Raw genomic sequence first — 22,507 nt, forward strand, 5'->3', positions numbered from 1 at the left:
TATTTGCCTAGACTGTAGTTCATTTTAGGGAGATCATCAGAATTAGTTTGGAAAATATTCCCTTTACCAACTGAGGGATATGATGCAGGGAAAGGAATGAGAAGAGTCTTTAAGTCAAGGTTTGGTCAACATGGTAGATTATTTTCCCCTACGTGCAGATCCATACAAGAATAAAAATCCAAACATAAAACTTCTTTCATTCTGTTGGACTCAGGTAGGAGATGCAGTGCAGAATACTTAGGTTCTCATGTGGTGTACCCTTTATATGAAATTTTTTAAAAACTGGGACTTGTTTATCTTAACTCTGTAACACCCCATTCCCATATTAAGGTTTACTGAGTCTTTTCTTCATCTGCATAATTTTCTATTTATCTATGATAGACTTGGCACCATTTGTGAATAACAAGGCTACTTCAAATTTTATCTTTTTAGTATTTTCTTTTAAAATTTTATCCTAATATCTTTCTCTTGTTATAACTGCACTGTTCATTGTTCTATAATCTTGATACTTTTGGATGAAAAATCATGTGTCTGAGTTAATCTCACATCAAAGCAGTATCATTATATAATGATGATGCTAAGTTGTATGAAAAATACCTACTGGATATGCTCCATTAGTTACTAATTTTCAAACTTAAAGTTCTGTCTTTGAAAAACTCCTCTCCCCCACACCACTGACATGGCTCCTCCACTTGAAAAATGTACTGCCTCTGTAAAGTGAATTTAAAAAAAATAAAGATGCTGGGTATTATTTCATTTAAGTTCAAGAAAAAAATCAAAACATAAATATTTATATCTTTCTAATAAAAACAATCAAAAATATGCTTATTTTATTTTAAAATTAATAAAAGGAGTACATTTTGTTTTTTTGTGAGGAAGATCAGCCCTGAGCTAACATCCATGCTAATCCTCCTCTTTTTGCTGAGGAAGACTGGCTCTGAGCTAACATCTATTGCCAATCCTCCTCCTTTTTTTCCCCAAAGCCCCAGTAGATAGCGGTGTGCCATAGTTGCACATCCTTCTAGTTGCTGTATGTGGGACGTGGCCTCAGCATGGCTGGAGAAGCGGTGCATCGGTGCGCGCCTGTGGGATCCGAACCCGGGCCTCCAGTAGCGGAGCGCGCGCACTTAACCGCCAAGCCACGGGGCCGGCCCTACATTTTGGTTTTAACACATTATTTAACAGAATAAAGGGAGTAGATCATTAATTCAAGGAGTTTAAATGCTTTATGAACCTCCTGAATCTACATCACATTGAAACGTGTGAAATGAATGTATTTCTTAGATATTAATATTTGAATTGAAGTTCTCTTTTGTTTATTTTCAAATGGAAGGAAGATAGGTGATGCAACACTACCATTTTTACCCACAGGCACTCATGGATATTGTCAGAGAGAATCTTGCAGATATTTTGAGAGATGAAAGTGTCAGAAGACCAATGCCATAGGTGATAAACAAAAAGCAAAGAATTAGAGAGTGAAAGGTTAGAAACAGAGTGGAAACTGCTTTGAGCGAAACATGAAATAGGACTATAGTGTCTAGAGGAAAAAAGGAGCTCTTAAACACACTCAAATCAGTCATTTGCCAGCCAAGTTCATCGTATGAAAAGAATAAAGTTAACTTGATTATATCAATAGTCAAGAAGGACTTCATTTATTCAACATCTTTATTATGATGTTCTTAGGTGCCACCCTAGTTTCCATATGCTAAATGCTAAATTAGGTGCTAAGTAAGCAATAGAGATACTCCCTAAGTTGGGCCCATGGGAGATCTGGCCCTGATCACTTCTCTGACCTCATTTTGTACTTTTCTCTACACTGCCCTACGATCCACTCATACAGGGCCTCTAATTTACCGAAGGAAACTATCCAGCTTTATGCCCCTTGAATTGTCGATTCCATCACATAGAGTTAATCTTGCATGAACTTTCTTAATTCTGTTCAAAATATTTTCTAGTTTCTCTTGTACTTCATTTGGGGAATTTTTCAAATATCTTTTAATTATTTATTTTCAATAATTCCATTGTGGTCAGAAAACAAATTCTTCACCATTCCAATCCTTTAAAAAAAATTTTTTTTTTTTTTGGTGAGGAAGATTAGCCCTGAGCTAACATCTGCTGCCAATCCTTTAAAATTTTTTTTCTTCTTTTTTTTTGCTGAGGAAGACTGGCCCTAGGCTAACATCTGTGCCCATCTTCCTCCACTTTATATGGGACGCCACCACAGCATGGCTTGACAAGCAGTGCATCGGTGCGTGCCCTGGATCTGAACCCTGGGCCGCCACATCAGAGCGCGTGCACTTAAAGGCTATGCCACCAGGCCAGCCCCCAATCCTTTTAAATTTAGTGAGACTTGTTTTATGACCCAGTATATAGTCTATATTTGGAAATGTTCAATATGCACTTAAAATAATGTATATTCAGCTATTGTTGAATGGCATGTTCTATAAATGTTAATTAGGACAAGTTGATTGATAGTGTTGTTCAATTATTCCATGTTCTTATTGATTTTCTCTATGCATATTCTATCAATTTCTAAGAGAGGAGTATTGAAATCTCAAACTATAAGTGTGCATCTTTTTATTTCTACTTTAAGTTTTTTCAATATTTGCTTTATTTAATTTTAATTTTTTGTTTATTGCAGTAACATTGGTTTATAACATTGTAAAAATTTAAGGTGTACATCGCTACACCTCCACTTCTGCACAAATTACATCATGTTCACCACCAAAACACCAACTACAACCCATCACCACACACATGTACCGAACCATCCTCTTCACCCCCCTCCTCCCCACCCCACCCCCGGCAACCACCAATCCAATCTCTGTCTCTATGTGTTTGTTTATTGTTGTTGTTATCTACTACTTAATGAAGGAAATCATACGGTATTTGACCTTCTCCCTCTGACTTATTTCACTTTGCATTACACCATCAATGTCCATCCATGTTGTCACAAATGGCTGGATTTCATCGTTTCTTATGGCTGAGTAGTATTCCATTGTGTATATATATCACATCTTCTTTATCCATTCGTCCCTTGATGGGCACTTAGGTTGCTTCCAAGTCTTGGCTATTGTGAATAACGCTGCAATGAACACAGGGGTGCATGTACCTTAACAAATTGGTGTTTTCAAGTCCTTTGGATAAACACCCAGCAGTGGACTAGATGGATCACATGGTAGTTCTATCCTTGATTTTTTGAGGAATCTCCATACTGTTTTCCATAGTGGCTGCACCAGTTTGCACTCCCACCAGCAGTGTATGAGAGTTCCCTTCTCTGCACATCCTCTCCAACATATGTTGTTTCCTGTCTTGTTAATTATAGCCATTCTGACGGGCATGAGGTGATATCTCATTGTAGTTTTGATTTGCATTTCCCTGATAGTTAATGATTTTGAACATCTTTTCATGTGTCTGTTGGCCATCTGTATATCTTCTTTGGAGAAATGTCTGTTCAGGTCTTTTGCCCATTTTTTAATTGGGTTGGTAGTTTTTTTGTTGTTGAGATGCATCAGTTCTTTATGTATTTTGGAGATTAAGCCCTTATCAGATGTATGGTTTGCAAATATCTTCTCCCAATTGTTAGGTTGTCTTTTCGTTTTGTTGATGGTTTCCTTTGCTGTGCAGAAGCTTTTTAGTTTGATGTAGTCCCATTTGTTTATTTTTTCTATTGTTTCTCTTGTCCGGTCAGACATGGTGTTTGAAAAGATGTTGCTAAGACCGATGTCGAAGAACGTACTGCCTATATTTTCTTCTAGAAGTTTCACAGTTTCAGGTCTTACATTCAAGTCTTTAATCCATTTGGAGTTAATTTTTGTGTATGGTGTAAGGTAAGGGTCTACTTTCATTTTTTTACATGTGGCTATCCAGTTTTCCCAACACCATTTGTTGAAGAGACTTTCTTTTCCCTTTGTATGTTCTTGGCTCCTTTGTCAAAGATTAGCTGTCCATAGATGTGTGGGTTTATTTCTGGGCTTTCGATTCTATTCCATTGGTCTGTGTGTCTGTTTTTGTGCCAGTACCATGCTGTTTTGGTTGCTATAGCTTGGTAGTATATTTTGAAATCAGGGAGTGTGATACCTCCAGCTTTGTTCTTTTTTCTCAGGATTCCTTTAGCTATGCGGGGTCTTTTGTTGTTCCATATAAATTTTAGGATTCTTTGTTCTATTTCTGTGAAAAATGTTGGAACTTTGATAGGGATTGCATTGAATCTATAGATGGCTTTAGGAAGTATGGACATCTTAACTATGTTAATTCTTCCAATCCAAGAGCACGGAATATCTTTCCATTTCTTTGTGTCTTCTTCGATTTCTTTCAGAAATGTTTTATAGTTTTCAGTGTAGAGATCTTTCACCTCTTTGGTTAAGTTTCTTCCTAGGTATTTTATTCTTTTTGTTGCAATTGTAAATGAGATGATATTCTTAATTTCTCTTTCTGCTACTTCCTTGTTAGTGTACAGAAATGCAACTGATTTTTGTATGTTGATTTTGTATCCTGCAACTTTACCATATTCGTTTATTACTTCTAAAAGTTTTCTGGTGGATTCTTTAGGGTTTTCTATATATAAAATCATGTCATCTGCAAATAGTGAGAGTTTGACTTCTTCCTTTCCAATTTGGATCCCTTTTATTTCTTTCTCTTGCCTGATTGCTCTGGCTAGGACTTCCAGTACTATGTTAAATAGGAGGGTGAGAGTGGGCATCCTTGTCTGGTTCCTGTTCTTAGAGGGATAGCTTTCAGTTTTTCACCATTGAGGATGATGATAGCTGTGGGTTTGTCATATATGGTCTTTATTATGTTGAGGTACTTTCCTTCTATACCCATTTTATTCAGAGTTTTTATCATAAATGGATGCTGTACCTTGTGAAATGCTTTCTCTGCATCTATTGAGATGATCATGTGATGTTTATTCTTCATTTTATTAATGTGGTGTATTACGGTGATTGATTTGCGAATGTTAAACCATCCCTGCATCCCTGGAATAAATCCCACTTGATCATGGTGTATAATCTTTTCAACGTATTGTTGTATGCGATTTGCTAGTATTTTGTTGAGGATTTTTGCATCGATGTTCATCAGTGATATTGGCCTGTAATTTTCTTTTTTTGTGTTGTCCTTGTCTGGTTTTGGTATCAGGGTAATGTCAGCTTCGTAGAATGAGTTAGGGAGCTTCCCCCCCTCCTCAATTTTCTGGAAGAGTTTGAGAAGGATAGGTATTAAGTCTTCTTTGAATGTTTGGTAGAATTCACCAGGGAAGCCGTCTGGTCCTGGACTTTCATTTTTGGGGAGGTTTTTGATTACTGTTTTGATCTTCTTACTGGTGATTGGTCTATTCAAATTCTCTACTTCTTCTTGATCCAGTTTTGGAAGGTTGTATGATTCTAAGAATTTATCCATTTCTTCCAGATTGTCGAATTGGTTGGCATATAGTTTTTCATAGTATTCTCTTATAATCTTTTGTATTTCTGAGGTGTCTGTTGTAACCTCTCCTCTTTCATTTCTGATTTTACTTATTTGTGCCTTCTCTCTTTTTTTCTTGGTGAGTCTGGCTAAAGGTCTGTCAATTTTGTTGATTTTTTCAAAGAACCAGTTCTTGGTTTTATTAATTTTTTCTATTTTTTTTTGTCTCTATTTCATTTATTTCTGCTCTGATTTTTATTATTTCCCTTTTTCTACTGATTTTGGGCTTTGCTTGTTCTTCTTTTTCCAGTTCCTTTAGGTGCATTGTTAGATTGTTTATTTGAGATTTTTCTTGTTTGTTGAGATAGGCCTGTATTGCTATAAACTTCCCTCTTAGAACTGCTTTTGCTGTATCCCATCAATTCTGGCATGTCGTATTTTCATTTTCATTTGTCTCCAGGTATTTTTTGATTTCTTCTTTGATTTCTTCGTTAACCCAGTCGTTGTTCAGTAACATTTTGTTTAATCTCCACGTATTTGTGGTTTTTCTGGTTTTCTTCCTATAGTTGATTTCTAGTTTCATACCGTCATGGTCAGAAAAGATGGTTGGTATTATTTCAATCTTCTTAAATTTATGGAGTCTTGTTTTGTGGCCTAATATGTGATCAATCCTGGAGAATGTTCCATGTGCATTTGAAAAGAACCTGTATTCTTCGGTTTTTGGATGGAATGCTCTGTATATATCTACTAGGTCCGTCTGTTCTAGTGTGTCGTTTAAGGCCAATGTTTCCTTATTGATCTTCTGTTTGGATGATCTACCCGTTGGTGTAAGTGGAGTGTTATGTCCCCTACTATTATTGTGTTACTGTCTATTTCAGTTTTTATGTCTGTTAATAATTGCTTTATATATTTAGGTGCACCTACATTGGGTGCATAGATATTTACAAGTGTTATAACCTCTTGTTGGATTGTTCCCTTGATCATTATGTAATGCCCTTCTTTGTCTCTTTTTGCAGTTTTTGTTTTAAAGTCTATTTTGTCTGATATGAGTACTGCTACCCCAGCTTTCTTTTCATTGCCATTTGCGTGGAGTACCTTTTTCCATCCCTTCACTTTCAGTTTGTGAGTGTCTTTAGGTCTGAAGTGTGTCTCTTGTATGCAGCATATATATGGGTCTTGTTTTTTATCCAGTCAGCCACCCTATGCCTTTTAATTGGAGCATTTAGTCCATTGACGTTTAAAGTAGCTATTTATAAGTATGTACTTACTGCCATTTTTTAACTTTTTTTTTTTCTCAGTGTTTTAGTAGTCCTTCTCTGTTCCTTTCTTCTTCTATACAGAATTGATGGTCACTTTAGTTTGACCTCTGTCTGAAAGCTGTACTCTTTAACTCCCCTCCTCCCTCCTTTTATGGTTTTGATATCATATCTAACCTCTTTTTTGTGCATTTGTATCCATTACGTTCTTATCATGGAAATAGATAATTTTTCCTATTTGTGGTCTTCTCTTTTCCCCTTAAATCAGTCCCTTTAACATTTCTTGTAGCACTGGTTTCTTGGTGACAAACTCCTTTAATTTTTGCTTGTCTGGGAAGTTTTTGATCTCTCTTTCCATTTTGAATGATAACCTTGCTGGGTAGAGTATTCTTGGCTGTAAGTTTTTTCCTTTTAGCACTTTAAATATATCGTGCCATTCTCTTCTAGCCTGTAAGGTTTCTGCTGAGAAGTCAGCTGATAGCCTTACGGGGTTTCCTTTGTATGTAACTTGACATTCTCTTGTGGCTTTTAGGATTCTCTCTTTATCTTTAATTCTGGACATTCTGATTATGATGTGTCCTGGTGTGGGCCTCTTTGGGTTTATCTTGTTTGGGGCTCTCTGTGCTTCCTGTACCTGGATGTCTGCTTCCATCCTTAGGTTAGGGAAGTTTTCATCTATTATTTCTTGAAATAGATTCTCTGCCCCCTTGTCTCGCTCTACTCCTTCTGGGACACCTATAACACGGATGTTAGTGCGCTTGATGTTGTCCCAGAGGTCCCTTAGACTGTCCTCACTCTTTTTAATTCTTTTCTCTTTTACCTGTTCGCCTTGGGTAATTTCTTCTAGTCTTTTGTCCAGCTCACAGATGCGTTCTTCTGTATCCTCTACTCTGCTTTTGAGTCCCTCTAATGAATTTTTCATCTCCAGTATTGTATTCTTCATATCTGATTGGTTCTTTTTTATATCTTCCATTTCTTTGTTGACATTCTCACTGAGTTCATCTATTCTTCTCCCCACATCAGTGAGCATCCTTAACACTCTTAGTTTGAACTCTCTGTTGGGTAGGTTGCTCATTTCTGTTTCACTTAGTTCCTTTTCTGGGGTTTTGTCCTGTTCCCTTGCTTGGAATGTATTCTTTTGCCTCCTCATTTTGCCTCTTTCCCTGTGCTTGTGTCTACGTATTAGGTAGGTCAGCTACGTCTCCTGCTCTTGGATAGGTGACCTTATGTAAGTGATGCCTTAGGAGGCCTCCAGTGTGCTTCCCTCAGTTCTCAATGTTCCAGGGGTGACCCCTATGTGGGCTACGTGAGTCCTTCTGTTGTGGCCTGTTTGCTCTCCCTGTAGGCACCCAGGGAGGCCGAGTTATGCTCCTGGCCAGCTGTTGTAACGCTCAGGTGCTTGTAGTTGTTGTGGGCCCTTCAGTCTCTTTATCAGGTGTTGGAAGCCCCAGCACAGTTGGCTGCAAGGTCTAATACCACATTTGTGTTGCAGTATTTCTTTTAAGTGAGTAGGCCCCCAGTGTGGCAGGTTGTTAGGCTCAGGGCCTTACAATTGCTGTAAGCCTCTAGCCTATTAGGTCTCTTGTCAGCTCTCTGAGGATTGCAGCTGGGTGGGGCTGGCCTCAGGCACAGGAGCACCCAATTGTTTCATACTTTGGAAGGTGGGGCAAACCCCCTACGTGGGTCTTCGAGAAGCACAAGTCTTCTGCAGCTGACAAGCCTTGCTGCCCACAGGTCCACAAACACAGTCAACACAGTCCTGCCCCGTGTGCGCACCCCGACCTCCCCAAGTGGACCCAGTCTCTCCCCGGCGGGATCCCCACCCACTCCGCCACCACCCCACACTCTCCACCGGCTCCTTGTGGACACCCTGCCCTGCTAAAGTCAGCTGAGTTGCCAGGCTGCAGAGAATCCAGTCACCAATCTATGCAGGCCCACAAGTTGCCTGAGGGCTTGTTGTTGGGTGGGGCCAGTCTCTAGGATGGGCTGCCTGCCCTGGCTGAGCTAGATTAAATCAGTGCTCTAGGGGGTGGGGCAGACCTGGGCTAGCAGGCCCCAGGGAGCACTCCAATGGCCTCTGTGTCAGCACGCCCACACCGGGCCACAACAATGGCTGCCGCCAATGTCCCAGTCCCTGGAGATGTCGCACCCCTCACTGAGATGCACTCAGGGCCTATTACGTGAGTCTCTTTTCACCACAGCACTGTGCACCTTTCCTTCTGGTGATTTTAGGTTGCTTTCTGAAATGGATGAGTTTGCGCGTCGGCCCTTTAAGAGCTGGTTTTAGTTTCTTTGTGAATCTGGTTTTCTGGGGGTACTCCCCAATGTTTTAGTAGCAGACACAGTCAGATATTATGCCACTCATCTCGATTGTGCTGGGTCCACAAAATGCCCACAGTGGGGGCGCTCCCCGGCTCAGGGCCCCGTGCCTCCAGGGAAGCTGCGTACCTGTGAGCTGCTCCCAGCGGCCGTGAAGCTGGCGGCTTGTGAAGGCAGCGTTTTTTCTCTCCAGAAGGGAGTCTCTGCCTCTTCCACCTCAGTTAGGATTGTCTGTTGTTGCAGGAGTTCCTCTTATCCAGTTTTCAGTTCTATCTCAGGGGTAATTTTTCCACGAGTAGTTGTAAATTGGCTGTGTCCACGGGAGGAGGTGAGTTCCGAGTCTGCTTACGCCGCCATCTTCCCATTATCTTCAATATTTGCTTTATTATTATTATTTTGGTGAGGAAGATTAGCTCTGAGCTAACATCTGTTGCCAATCCTCCTCTTTTTGCTGAGGAAGATTGGCCTTGGGCTAATATCAATGCCCATGTTCCTCTACTTTATATGTGGGATGCCTGCCACAGCATGGCTTGACAAGCGGTGTGTAGGTCTGTGCCCGGGATCCAAACTCACAAACCCCGGGTCACCGAAGCAGAGCACGTGAACTCAACCACTATGTCACTGGGCTGGCCCCTGTTTTATGTGTTTTTGAAATTTTCTTATTAGATGCATACACATTTAGGATTGTTATATATGCTTGACGAATTGATTCTTTCCCTTAATGAAATGACTCTCGATCCCTGGTAATATATCTAGGTGTGAAGTTTAATTTGTTTGATATTAATATAGTCTCTCCAACTTTTGCTTGATGTTGTGTGGCATGGTCTTTTTCCACGCTTTTACTTTCAACCTATCAGTGTCTTCATATTTAAAGTGTATCATTTATAGACAATTAAGTTTGGGTTTTGTATGTTTATCTAATGTGACTATATCTGTTTTTTAATTGGGGTTTTTAGCCCCTTTATATTTAATATAACTTTTGATATGGTTGGATTTAGGGTCTACAGGATAAATATTTTTGCTGGGTAGAGAATTTTGGTTCCTTTTTTTTTCTCTTTTAGCAATTTTTTTTTTTTTTTTGCGAGGAAGATCAGCCCTGAGCTAACATCCATGCCAATCCTCCTCTTTTTGCTGATGAAGACCGGCCCTGAGCTAACAACTATTGCCAATCCTCCTCCATTTTCCCCCTTTTTCTCCCCAAGGCCCCAGTAGATAGTTGTATGTCATAGTTGCACATCCTTCTAGTTGCTGTATGTGGGATGCTGCCTCAGCATGGCCGGAGAAGCGGTGCGTTGGTGCGCACCCAGGATCCAAACCTGGGCCGCCAGCAGCAGAGTGCGTGCACTTAACTGCGAAGCCATGGAGCCAGCCCCCTCTTTTAGCAGTTTTAATATATTCTTCTATGTCTTCTGGCCTCCATGGTTTCCGATGAGATGTTAGAGGTAATATTTGATTTCCCGTCCTCTGGCTGCTTTTAGACTTTATCTTTAATTTTATCTTTAGTTTTCAGGAGTTGACTATGATGTACGTAGGTATGATTTTAATGTATATATCTTTTGGGGGAGTTCTTTAATCCTGTTGGATCTGTAATTCACGTTTTTCACCAAAATGACCATGTTATTTTTATACTTTTTATGATTTAAGTCCACTCCCCACTGGTAGCTGATAAGTTAAGCTATACTAATACTATGAGAAGAAATACTTAAGAAGTGCAAGCCAAAATTTTAGCACTTGGTTTGATAAATGAATGGTCAAGAACTATTTACTGAATGTTCAATGCATTTCTGGAATATCAAACCTAAATTAGTCAGCATGTTATTTGTGGCCTTGTTTAAGACCTTACTTTATCTATTCTCTTTCATTGTCTTCCTCTGAGACAATCTAATCCCAGTAACAGACACATGGAAAATTGCCATAGTATCATGGTTAAGAGCAGGCAGGCTGTGGCCAAACTGCCTAGGTTTAAATCCTGTCTTTCCTATTAGCTATGTGACCCTGGGAAAAATATGTAACCTCTATGTGCTTCAGTTTCCTCTTCCATAAAATGGGGACAGTATGATAGCATGTCCTAGGGTTCTTTGGGAATTAAATGAATTAAAATTTATAAAGCACTGAGGACAATGTCTGGCACATAGTGAGGACGAGATAAATGCCTTGCTAAAGAAAGAAAAGAAAAGAAAATCAAGAAACAATGTCTATTTCACAGCCCTGGAATCTGTTTTCCAAGTCTCTTCACACTTCCTCTGCTTTAAGGTGCTCCCCTCCCTCCATCTCACACAATGTTCCTCTTCCTCTATGTTCAGCTACTCATTCCTGGAAGCCTGTTTCAATTCTCATCTCTTTTACAAAGGTATTCCTCTGAATTCAGGCCTAAGTAGCTCTCTCTACTTCCTGGCCAACTGTAAAGTTTACTGTCTATACCTGGTAACACTTAGCCATATAACTAATTATTCCCTAATGTTTTGTATATCTACCTCTTCACTTCATTTCTGATATTCCTTGTCTTGCATTTTTACATTAAAGAAGTTGTCATTTCCCCTGTACACTATGCACTATGGTGTTTTATTCTCACATATCTTTATTTGAGCCATTGTCTCTTTCCATAACCCCCCATTCACCTTTTGTTGATGTTCCCTCACCTCTCAAGATTTAGTTTAGGAGGTATCTCCTTCAGAAAACTGACTTTACATTTGCAGGTTGGGCCAAGTGCCCTTCTTCTTGCTGTCATTTATATTTACACAACATATCGTGTCTGCCTCCTCTATGAGACTGCAAGTTCCTTGAAGACAGAGATTTTATCTTCTACCTTTGGACTCTCAGTGTCTAGCAAAATGCCTTTCACATTGTAGTCACTCTCCAAAAATGTGTCTTCAAATTAATTGATATTCTTTAACTTTACTTTACTGTTTAAGGTCAAAGACCAAGATGTATTTTGTATGCATTATATTGGTATTCAATAAGTACACAGTGAAATAAGTGTTTCAATATGTTATGGAAATTTACACTTTTCCCCCCTATCAATCAAAATGAAATTCTAAAGGCATACTTTTATCATAGAAAGATAATGAAACAATCAGTCCTAAAGGTAGGGGTATAGAAGAAATGAACTTAAAAGTTCTCTTTCATCCACAATTTTCTGACTCTGAATTGGCTTTTGGCAACAGACATTTATTTCTTAGCTATAGTCAATCTTGGATGAAGGTGGAATGCTGATTTAACATTTAACAGAGGATATTGGTTAAGAGGTGGCTCATTGATTTGGATGTTTTAACTTAGAACATTTGTTTAACTCTTCTTTTAGCTTATGTGTTTATACATACTTTAAAGGTTGAGGCAAAAATCATTAAAATATTTGAAGTTAACCAAGCATTTTTTTTGTTACATTATATGACTAGAGGTGTTGTAGACCTCCATGTAGTTTCTTGAGTTCCCAAGAGTTTGAAATGATGTCAGACATGGTGTTGAAAGTTCTCGAAGGTGGAAAGATTGGAAAGTATAAATGCTTCCATGATTAATTAATTTCGGCAAGAAGTTGTTGCATTTTTGAAACCACCTTACAACAGCATTGGAAAAAAGAGAAGAAAGTGAGTTAAGGTTGTAAATTACTTACCATGTACAGGGCACACTGCACACACTGTCACATCTAATTCTCACAGCAACCCTTGGATAGGTGTTGTTTATACCTATTTCACATCCCAGATGATACCCCCAAACAAGCTGTGAACCAACTCACCCACCCCCAAACTCAAACTCTGGTATTCAGAGCCATTAAGTCTATATTTTCAGTTCAACACGGAGAAAGGGATTAAACAAACAAAAAATTTACTCTCTAAACTATTTTGAACTACTTATTAACACAAGTGACAAAGCAAAATGCATTGCTAAAATGCATTTCAGTACCTCTCCTGTCATTTCATATGCCCCTTCCCTATTTTATTTTTCTCCTTAGCACATAACACTACCATATCTTTAATTTGTTTACTGTCTTGTTTTCCCCATTGAAATGTAAGTTCCACGAGGGTAAGAATTTTTTGTCTGTTTTGTTTAATATTGTATCTTTTTTCATGAAAAAGTTTTTATGTAGTCAAAGTTAACAATATTTTCCTTAATGGTTTTCTCCCCTCATTTAGGAAGACCATTCCTACTTCAATACATTCAGTATTCCATATTTTTAAAAATATATTATAGATTTTTAACGCTTATTCTATAATCTATATAAACATACAAAATAATCTATTTTACTTTATCCTTCAGATATTTACTTTTATTCCTTAGATAGCTAAAGTGAATAGTTCACCCTCATCATATACAATTTGAAATCTTACTCTCATTATATTCTAAATTCCAAATATTTGTGAGCATTTCTGGATTCTCTATTTCATTGCGCAGCCTCAGGCCTGTTGTCTGTTTTGTAAATAAAGTTTTATTGGAACACAGTTACATCCATTCTTATACTATTTTCTAAGGCTGCTTTCCTGCTACAAGGCAGAGTTGAGTAGTTGCAATAGACTGTATGTCCTGCAAAGCTAAAAATATTTACTATCTGATGCTTTAAAGAAAGTCTACCAACTGCTCTATTCTGTTTCACAGATCTTTTGATTTATTCCTGCATCAATATTATACTACTTAATTTAATTAAAATAGCTACTTGATATGTTTTTCTACCCAGTGGTGTAAGTTCCTGACCCCAATCCAACAACAATTTTTCTTTTTTAAAAAACGTCAGAGCTATTCTTGCGGATTTTTATCTTCCAAATGCATTTAGAATCACCTTCTCAAGCTTCACTGAAAAAATCTTGTCTGGATTTTGAGTATGATTGTATTGAATTTATGGATTTTTCTAATGTTGAGATTTTTAAAAATTGGGATCTTCCCAATATGTATAAACTTCTCACCCATGAAAATGATATTTAGGTCTTTTTTAGGTCTTTGTTTACATCTTTTCATTATTGTTTAGTAGCTTTCTCCAAAACCATTGAGATAACTTTTTGTTAGGTTTATTCTTGGGAAGTTTATTCTTCAGACTGCTATTTTAAAAACTGTCTTAATAATTCTAACACATTTCCGGTTGATTCTCCTAGATTTTCTAAGAGAAACACCATATTGCCAGACAATAATGATAGGTTTGCCCTTTTCCCACACACTATCTGCACCTCTTATTTATCTTTCTTGACTTACTGCTAAGGCTTCAGTGCAGTGATGCACAGTAATGATGATAGTAGGAATCCTTACTTTTGCCCTGATTTTAATAAAATGCTTCCAGTAATTTATCACTTAGTACATTTTATCAAGTTAAGGGAGTTTTGTTCTAAACTATTTTGTGATTCCTATTAGAGTAAGTATATGTTGCTCTTGTTAGCAAACATTTTTTAGCATATATTGAGTAATCATATATAATCTTTCTCCTTTAATCTGTCATTATATTAAATTACATTAATGTATTTTCTAAAGTTGAATTTCTTTGCAGTTTGAATCAAAGCTCACAGGTTTTGATATGTGATGCTCTTATTTTCTTTTATTTTTAAAAAGTTCAAGAAGGATGTGGCAGTATTTCCTGTTGTGATTGTAAGTTTTTTTAGTTTTCTCTGGATTTCAATCAGTTCTTACTTTATATATTCTGAAGGTATGTTGCCGTGTGCATTAAGTTCGTGATTGATCTGTCTTAATAGGTTATATATTTTATCAATATAAAATATTCATATTTGAATGTTTCAATTCCTTTTGCCTTGAAGTCTCTTTCTCTCTTTTTTTAAATTAGAACTTCTTATTCTTTTTTCATAGGCTCTTCATTTAGCTTCCATTGGTTAGAGGTGCATCTCTTCTAAATGAGATGGATTTTGCTTTTATGACCAATCTATAACTTTAAACTGTGTAATATAACAATTTACAGTTATTATGATCACTAAAATGTTTGGATTTATTTGGAACGTTTTTATACTTTTCGTCCTCCTTCTTGCATTTTTAATTATTTAATTTTTTATGGTACTTTTTTTCATCAATCTTATTTCCAGACTTCTGGGAGATATTCTTAAATTATTGGCAACTATCTTTAAATATCTTTTCTACTACTACCTAGAGTTAACCAGTAACATTTACCAATTTAATGTCATTCCTTAATCATAATATTGCCAAATGTATATACTTTAAAGTCCAAATTTCTATAATTTCTTTGTCTTTAAAAAGATCACATAGCTTCAGAGATCTTCTTTTATATCATATCATTAAAAGTGATTTTAGAGGGCCGGCTCCGTGGCTTGGCGGTTAAGTGCGCGTGCTCTGATGCTGGCGGCCCGGGTTCGGATCCCGGGCACGCCCCAAGGCACCACTTCTCCGTCCAACCCGAGGCCGGGTCCCACATGCAGCAACTGGAAGGATGCGAACCTATGACATACAACTATCTACTGGGGCTTTGGGGGGAAAAAAATGAACAAATAAAATCTTTAAAAAAAAAAAAAGTGATTTTAGATTTTTATCCTGTGTTTTTTCTGGCTTCTTTTCATTTGCACAGTTCTCTTCCAGAACTAGGAAATTGGGCTGTCCCTATATGTATCTATGTATTGTGTGTGTGTGTGTATGAGAGAGAGAGAGAGAGATGATTAAACATCTTAATTGTATGCCATCAAAATTCCTAGAGAATGCTTTTGTTTATTAACTTACAGAATTGTAGGCACCTAGAGCTGGAAAGAACCTTTAAGGTTATCGCATTCAATCTTAATAAACCAATTCACTAATTCACTTAAAAATCAATTCACTCAGCAAATATTTTTGAGTACTTATCATGTTTCAAGAACTGTAGTTGGTGCCAGTAGTTGGTGGAGATAAAGATGAACAAATGAGACATGCTTTCCAATTGAGAAGGCTCATGTTCTAGTGGGTGAGGAGATGCAGACACCCATGCAGTTGTGTGTGAGGAGGCAGGGGACACTCCAGGAGGAGTGCTGCCTGAGGAGGTGCCCTCTGGGCTGACTCTTAGACCATTCGCTTTCCCTCAACCACTGTAGGAACTTCTGCTTGAGCACCAGCAGCGCATGTTTGGACAGCAACACTTGTTAGGAAACGTGTTCCTATTGAGCCCACACCCACATTTCAAACTCTTCCATCATTGGTCCAGGTGTTACCTTCCAGAGCTCAATAAAATATATATGCGCTGACCTTCACTTAGCAGTCTTTTAGTTGTTTGTCCTTCCAAAGTCTTTTCCTTTTACAATTAAGCATTCTAAATTTTGTATATTTCTCCTACTCTCTAATCTTTCTTATACTGCTGCTCTCTAGTGTATCAATATGGCCCTTAAACTATGCTTTTCAAACCTGTATAAAATACTGCAGATGTACTCAACTTTTGAAAAAATGCAACAAAACAATCATCTCCTTTAACCAGACAAAATACTTGAGCTTACGCAGTCTAAGATCACATTGACATGCTGTAGCCCATCACATTCATCATTTAAATGATGAGTTAATGCCCAGTCTTTTCCCCAAAGAAGATGCCAAAGAAGTATTAAATATCACAGCATTGAGTAAATTAAAAATAAAAATAGAAAAATAATGATGTGAAAATGAAATAATAATACTTTGTATGGGCTCAGATGTGAGGTTAGGACTACAAAATATGCCCTACACTGTCAGAGTCAAGAAGTCTTATGTGCTTGCTAGAGCTGGAACATGGCATTGGTTCTGTTTGTAGTAGCTCACTTTGATTCATATTAAAATTGTGGTCAACTAAAATCCCTACATATATTTTTTGTGTGTGTGTGAGGAAGATCAGCCCTGAGCTAACATCCATGCAAATCCTTTCTTTTTTTGCTGAGGAAGACTGGCCCTGGGCTAACGTCCGTGCCCATCGTCCTTCACTTTATATGGGACACCGCCATAGCATGGCTTGACAAACGGTGTATTGGTGTGCACCCAGGACCTGAACCCCGGGCCGCCAACAGCAGAGCGCGCGCACTTAACCACTAAACCACAGGGCCGGCCCCCATTTATTTTTTATATAAGTGGCTTCAACTTCAAATATGCCAATTCTTCATTCCAGTTATAGTTCATCTTATTGGTTTCTGCTTGATCACGTAATTCAAAAGCTTATCCGGCCCACCTGGTTTTCTGTCATCTGCAGATCTGCCACTTATGCTTTTGTGGTGGTCCTACAAGGAACTGCTGCAAATCCAAAGAGGAAACAAAGCTTCCTTTTTGTGCTTGACATTTACTGTGAATTGCTTTTAATCAATATCAGTTATATATAATTTACTGTTCAAGAGGTTCATCAGATGATTTTCTCATCAAATAGTTCACTAATATCTTATGGCATCATTTTAACACTGCTTTCAAAGTATAAACCATTAGACTCCCCAATGTTGACTTGCTACTAAATCATATGAAAATAGACAGCAATTGCATCTGATCTATTAAGCAATCTTTAGCTATGTTGAGTCAAACTGTAGAGATTGACACCTGCAGACTCACTCTGCAAACATATTAAATCACTACACCATGTTTTCCTCTTAAAAAATTGAATATAATAAGTGAAAACAAGATGGCATGGGATACTTTCCTTAGCGGCCTGGCTACCATACACACTAAAAAAAAAACTGAGCAAGAACTAAAATAATTTCACTGATGGTATAAATCCCCAAAGGAGCTTAGAGTCTTCTAGGAAGGAGAGTATAGCAACAAGTAGGAAGAGTGAGCTGCTGAAAATCCAACTGCGGTGTGGTGGTTATGTATAGAATGCAGTAGGAGATCAAGAAAGATTGAAATCAATTCATCTGTCAGAGGAAGGTGGGGGAAGCACCAGGAAGGATGTTGTAGAGGAGATGTTTGATTTGAGTCAAGTGTTCTTTAACAGGTAAGGTAAGGAATAGTACTGCAGAAAATGGGGAGAGTATAAGCACAGGAGATAAAGAAGGAATTAAACAGGAGGTTTCATGGTTAGTAGGAATTTTTGAGTGGCTGAAACAGACTAGAAGGAACTCTCCACATCAGAAGGAACTAATGTGGAGAGAGATGAAGCTGGGAAGGTTAGCAGGAGCTAGGTCATGGAGGTCATTGTGTACCATGCTGAAGGTTTAGGACTTGATTTTTTGTAGAGGATTGCACATGTTTCTATAGTTTTATGGCAAGATCCTGAAAATTACATTTTCACACTTTTATTAAAAGCCAAAATTGAAATATTCTAAATTGAAGGCATCTCCAGCAGATAAGAAAAGAATCCACTAAGCTATGCTCCTCAAGTTCCCCAAATACAATCCACCCTTGCTGTTGTGTCTCTAGACACTGAGTAGTTGAGTTTTCCTACCGATACTGTCCTATTGTTTCTGTTCCTCCATTTCCACTGTTATGTAACAGCCATCAAAACAAGTCATTTAAAATCAAGTTTGTTAAAGAATGTATTGCTGAATTTCTAATAAAATATTAGAATAAGGATTATTGAAAGTTATGGATTGAGAATTCGCTTTACTGATATTCCAATAGTTTCTACTGGCATTTTCAATATTCCAAAATACACCCTAATTCACAATGAGAATTAATCATTTGTAATATTTTTAAGAATGTTTACTTTTGGGCAGAACTATGGTATTTTTCTAAGACAATAATTAGAACATGCAGATTACATCTGAATATTTAAAAGGGAATCACAGGTTATAGCCACTCCATAATTTTTAATATACTACATATTAACAAACTTTTTGAGGAAAAAAACATGCTCCTGACTTCTAAAATACTGCAATTGTAGTTTATACTCAACTTTGCATATGAATTTCTATTAAACCTACACATTTTAAGGACTACCTTTTAAAAACTTTAAATTTCTCCTAGTATTTTAAAGATTTTATTTATTTTATTTTTTCCCCCCAAAGCCCCAGCAGATAGTTGTATGTCATAGCTGCACATCCTTCTAGTTGCTGTATGTGGGACTCGGCCTCAGGATGGACGGAGAAGTGGCGCCTCGATGCGCACCCGGGATCCGAACCCGGGCCACCAGCATTGCAGCGCGCGCACTTAACCACCAAGCCACGGGGCCGGCCCGCTCTCCTAGTATTTTAAATTTTTTGTTATAATCCATTAGCAATAGAACCTTTACATAAAGTATATATACATATATAAAGTATATATATATTTTATATATGTGATATATATGTACCTATATATATATTCTCATGATATATATATATCTTCAAAAGAAAACAGCAAAAGTAGCCACCATTAAAAATGAGATTTGAAATAGCTTTGGAAGTTCTTTGCGAAATCCTTTTCTTTAATTGTGGTAAAAGCATCCTGAAGTATACATGTAATTAAAATATTTAGAGAATGATTGGTTTGTTTAGGTTCAGCATGCATTGTTTATGCTGCGAGTTAATGAAAATTATGGTTTTAAAGAGCATGGGTCATTGTTTTTATTTTTTTAAAGAACAGGTTCTTCTATGTTTTGTTTTTTAATAGGACAAGGTGGTGTGTGTTTTCCTTTGGGAGGTCGTGTTTTATACATATTGAAACACTTCAATTAGTAAAATATTAACTTGAAAAAAATTAAGTAATTTTCAAATAACAGCTTCACATAGTTAATATGGGTTTCTAAAATAGATCAGAGTCTTACAGTAAAGACAATGGATCCACTAAAAGTTTTTACAGAGACAGATAGTAAAATTTCACATGCATCTGGAGCCACAGTTACATTCTAATCCCAAATTGCTTATTTTTCAAATAAAGTCATCCCCAAATCTGCTTAGAAGGACCAGCTTCTTGCAAAACGGAAGGGGAAAGAAAATAGTTAAATAAAATAAACACAAGAGTGTCATTTTCACTGAAGTAGGTTTCACACAAAAGCAACACGAAACAACTGTTGACAATATTTTTTAAATGGCTGAGTGCCATCTGCAAAACCTGAAGATCTGAAAATATATAGTTATACCAAACGTATTTATAAAAATCTGCTCCGAGGTTTGCGAGAAATAAGTTCAATCTCCCTTTTCCCCTGAAGTATGCATGGTATATATGCCAACTTACTGAATTCATCCTTCATGCAATTCCAGTTTATTAAAGAGGTTAAAAATTTATAAAACTCTGATGGGATATGGTTTTAATGCTTCATCACACTACCCATCATTTGCTTTTCAATCTAGATCAGAATGATCTTTCCTACTTCCCTGCAATCACCTACCTGCACAGCTAATATTTTCTGAATACTCTCTTGAGAGTCTGTCTGGAACTTGGCCAGCCTCATCTGGTTGTAGAGGGCCACCAGTTTGAAGTGCTTCTGCCACACCTTGTGTATCGTTCTTTGCAGCTGACAGAGCTAAAGGGAAGAGGGAGGGGGAAAAACACAAGTCAGAGTAGGAGAGGAAATTAATGGCAGTGTTCAAGAAGAATGATGGAGGGAAATATAGAAAGCAGTCAATAGCCCATTCTGCACTGCACGGACCTGACAGGAATTTCACAGTCTCTTGATTTTTCAGCCCACTCATGTGCATTCATCAGAAACCAGTCACATCTGGCCGCCAGGATGGGGGGTTAATTTTCTCTAAATGCCTCAGCAGTTTTGTTCTAGCTGAGGCAAACTCTGTGACTGCAAAGCTGATGAGTAAAATATTTCTACTTCACCCAGTTTAACTCAAAACCGATAGCCTCGGGACATATTGAACCTTTCTTTAAAAAAATAATCTTTTGAAGCTTTTTTGAATGGCACATCAGGTCAAGCCAAAGTTTAAAAATGCAACTTTAAGACTTTGATGGACACCATTGCGTGTTTTTTTCCTCATAAAGCTTACCATTGCTTGGCAATGTGTGCTTCAGAGCATGACAAAACTAAAGAGAATTAACTTAGCCATCAACTGCTGAGGGAGAACAATAACAGGGAAGAAATTTCCAGCTAGAACTCCCTATTAATCTACCTCCCTCTGACTATGTGACATGGAAACATCTCACTGCACTAAAGTACAGTGGATGCAACGTTTAGAAGTGACATGTTTAATACTGAATCTATACGGAAAAAAGAGACTTCTATGAGGCATTCTATACCTTTTGGAAGTTGAATATAAAACCAAATAAACAACAAAAAAAACACAGTAGAAGTTTTACCAAGACAATGTACATTTTTCCTTCAACAGTTAGCATAGCCACACCATATAGAATTGCTATAATTAGGTTATTTTCAAAGAAATTAACTTTATAAAAATTAATGGTAAAAACCATATTAAAAAACATTTACATATAATATATTTTGTCACTGAAACTTCTTTTGATTTTTGGTAATGTGGATAATTATGTTATCTTATCTTGCTTATGTTGTCTTCTTTTTAGTATATTTTGCAGAATGGAAAAATAATCACCAAAAAGTTTATAGCAAACATTTCTGCATAACAGAATAAAAACAGGTCACAAAATATGGCTATTTTATGTTCTATTTATTGATCTGGGTGGGTACTGGTTACATGTACCGGATCCTTTGAAAAACTTCATCAAACAGTGCATTTATGACTTGTGAACTTTTCTGTATGCATATTTCAGTGAAACAGTTTACTTACAAATAACAATTTTTAAAGTAGTTACCTGGTGTTGCATGTGACTTGTTTATCATCATCTTCATTATGCATTGCAATAAGCAACACATAGGTATTTATGAAAGTCCACAGAAAAATGAAGCCTCTATTCTTGGTTAATTGGTTAACTTAGGAAGAAAAAATAACTTTGAAAACTATAGATACTTCAGCTTGTGAAATGTTGAAATATAGCATCCAGAATTAATTTACAGGCATTTCAGATAATTTAGGCTATTGAAGTAAAGATTAATGTCATCTTTTTGAAGATAAAATCTGTCAGTATTAAATTTTTTCTGTAATAATTTAATATATATTTAAATATTTTAGTAATTTTCATATAATATTAAGATAATTTTTTTCTGTCAACTCTGACAGCCAATGGGGGGGAGGGTATGCTGTATCTTGATATACTTATTAAGACATTTGGACACTTTAGTTTACACATTATGCCATTATTGTGATATCCACAAATATAACAAATGGCAAATAAGAGGAAGATGAATTTTAGAGGAATTCCTTAAAGTGAAGGTAATTTTTTTACAAGTGGGAGCTCTTCAACGTGTGGAAGGTTTTACAAGTGGGAGCTCATCAACCAAAGCAAACTGAATGGTAATGTTTCCAACATCCATATCTTAAATGAGGAGAAGCAGCTGTATATAGTAAGTCTATTTTATTCAGTTTTCTGCAGTCTAGCTTGAGGTAGCCACAAAGGCCCTAAATTAGTCCTTATACAAGTGTTAACTACAGTTATTTAAGTAGAGAAGTTCCTTAAATATCAACTAAGAAAGAGTAATCTCTCAAAAAATAGTGTTTTTTGGGAATTCTATAGTTAATAGGCCTCTGGAAAAAGAAGCAGGAAAGGGAAAAACTGAAGAAATTCTTAATGAGAGAAGTATCAGCATCAAATAAAAGTCACATACACATACATAGATATGCACGTTAAAGGCAAGAAAATGATCAATAATAATATATAGGGAAAAATATTTAAGATGCTGCGAA

At 37.0% G+C, this 22,507-nt stretch overlaps 1 protein-coding gene across 4 annotated transcripts in view; it reads right to left on the bottom strand.

The window, feature by feature from the left end:
* The window catches only part of LOC147915278 (coiled-coil domain-containing protein 178-like), a 204,627-nt gene that overhangs the window by 60,954 nt on the left and 121,166 nt on the right, over window positions 1-22,507 (bottom strand). For all 4 annotated transcript variants that reach the window (XR_015554291.1, XR_015554290.1, XR_015554292.1 and 1 more), the window contains exon 2: window positions 20,131-20,265. Coding sequence is in view for 1 of the 4 variants with exons in the window: in XM_087439115.1 (XP_087295241.1) it covers window positions 20,131-20,265 (135 nt within the window). In the remaining 3 variants the exon portion in view is untranslated. The remainder of the gene's footprint in view (window positions 1-20,130; window positions 20,266-22,507) is intronic.

Source organism: Ceratotherium simum, chromosome 14, assembly GCF_057802395.1.
Source record: "Ceratotherium simum simum isolate JZ-2026a chromosome 14, ASM5780239v1, whole genome shotgun sequence".
NCBI lineage: Eukaryota > Metazoa > Chordata > Mammalia > Perissodactyla > Rhinocerotidae > Ceratotherium > Ceratotherium simum.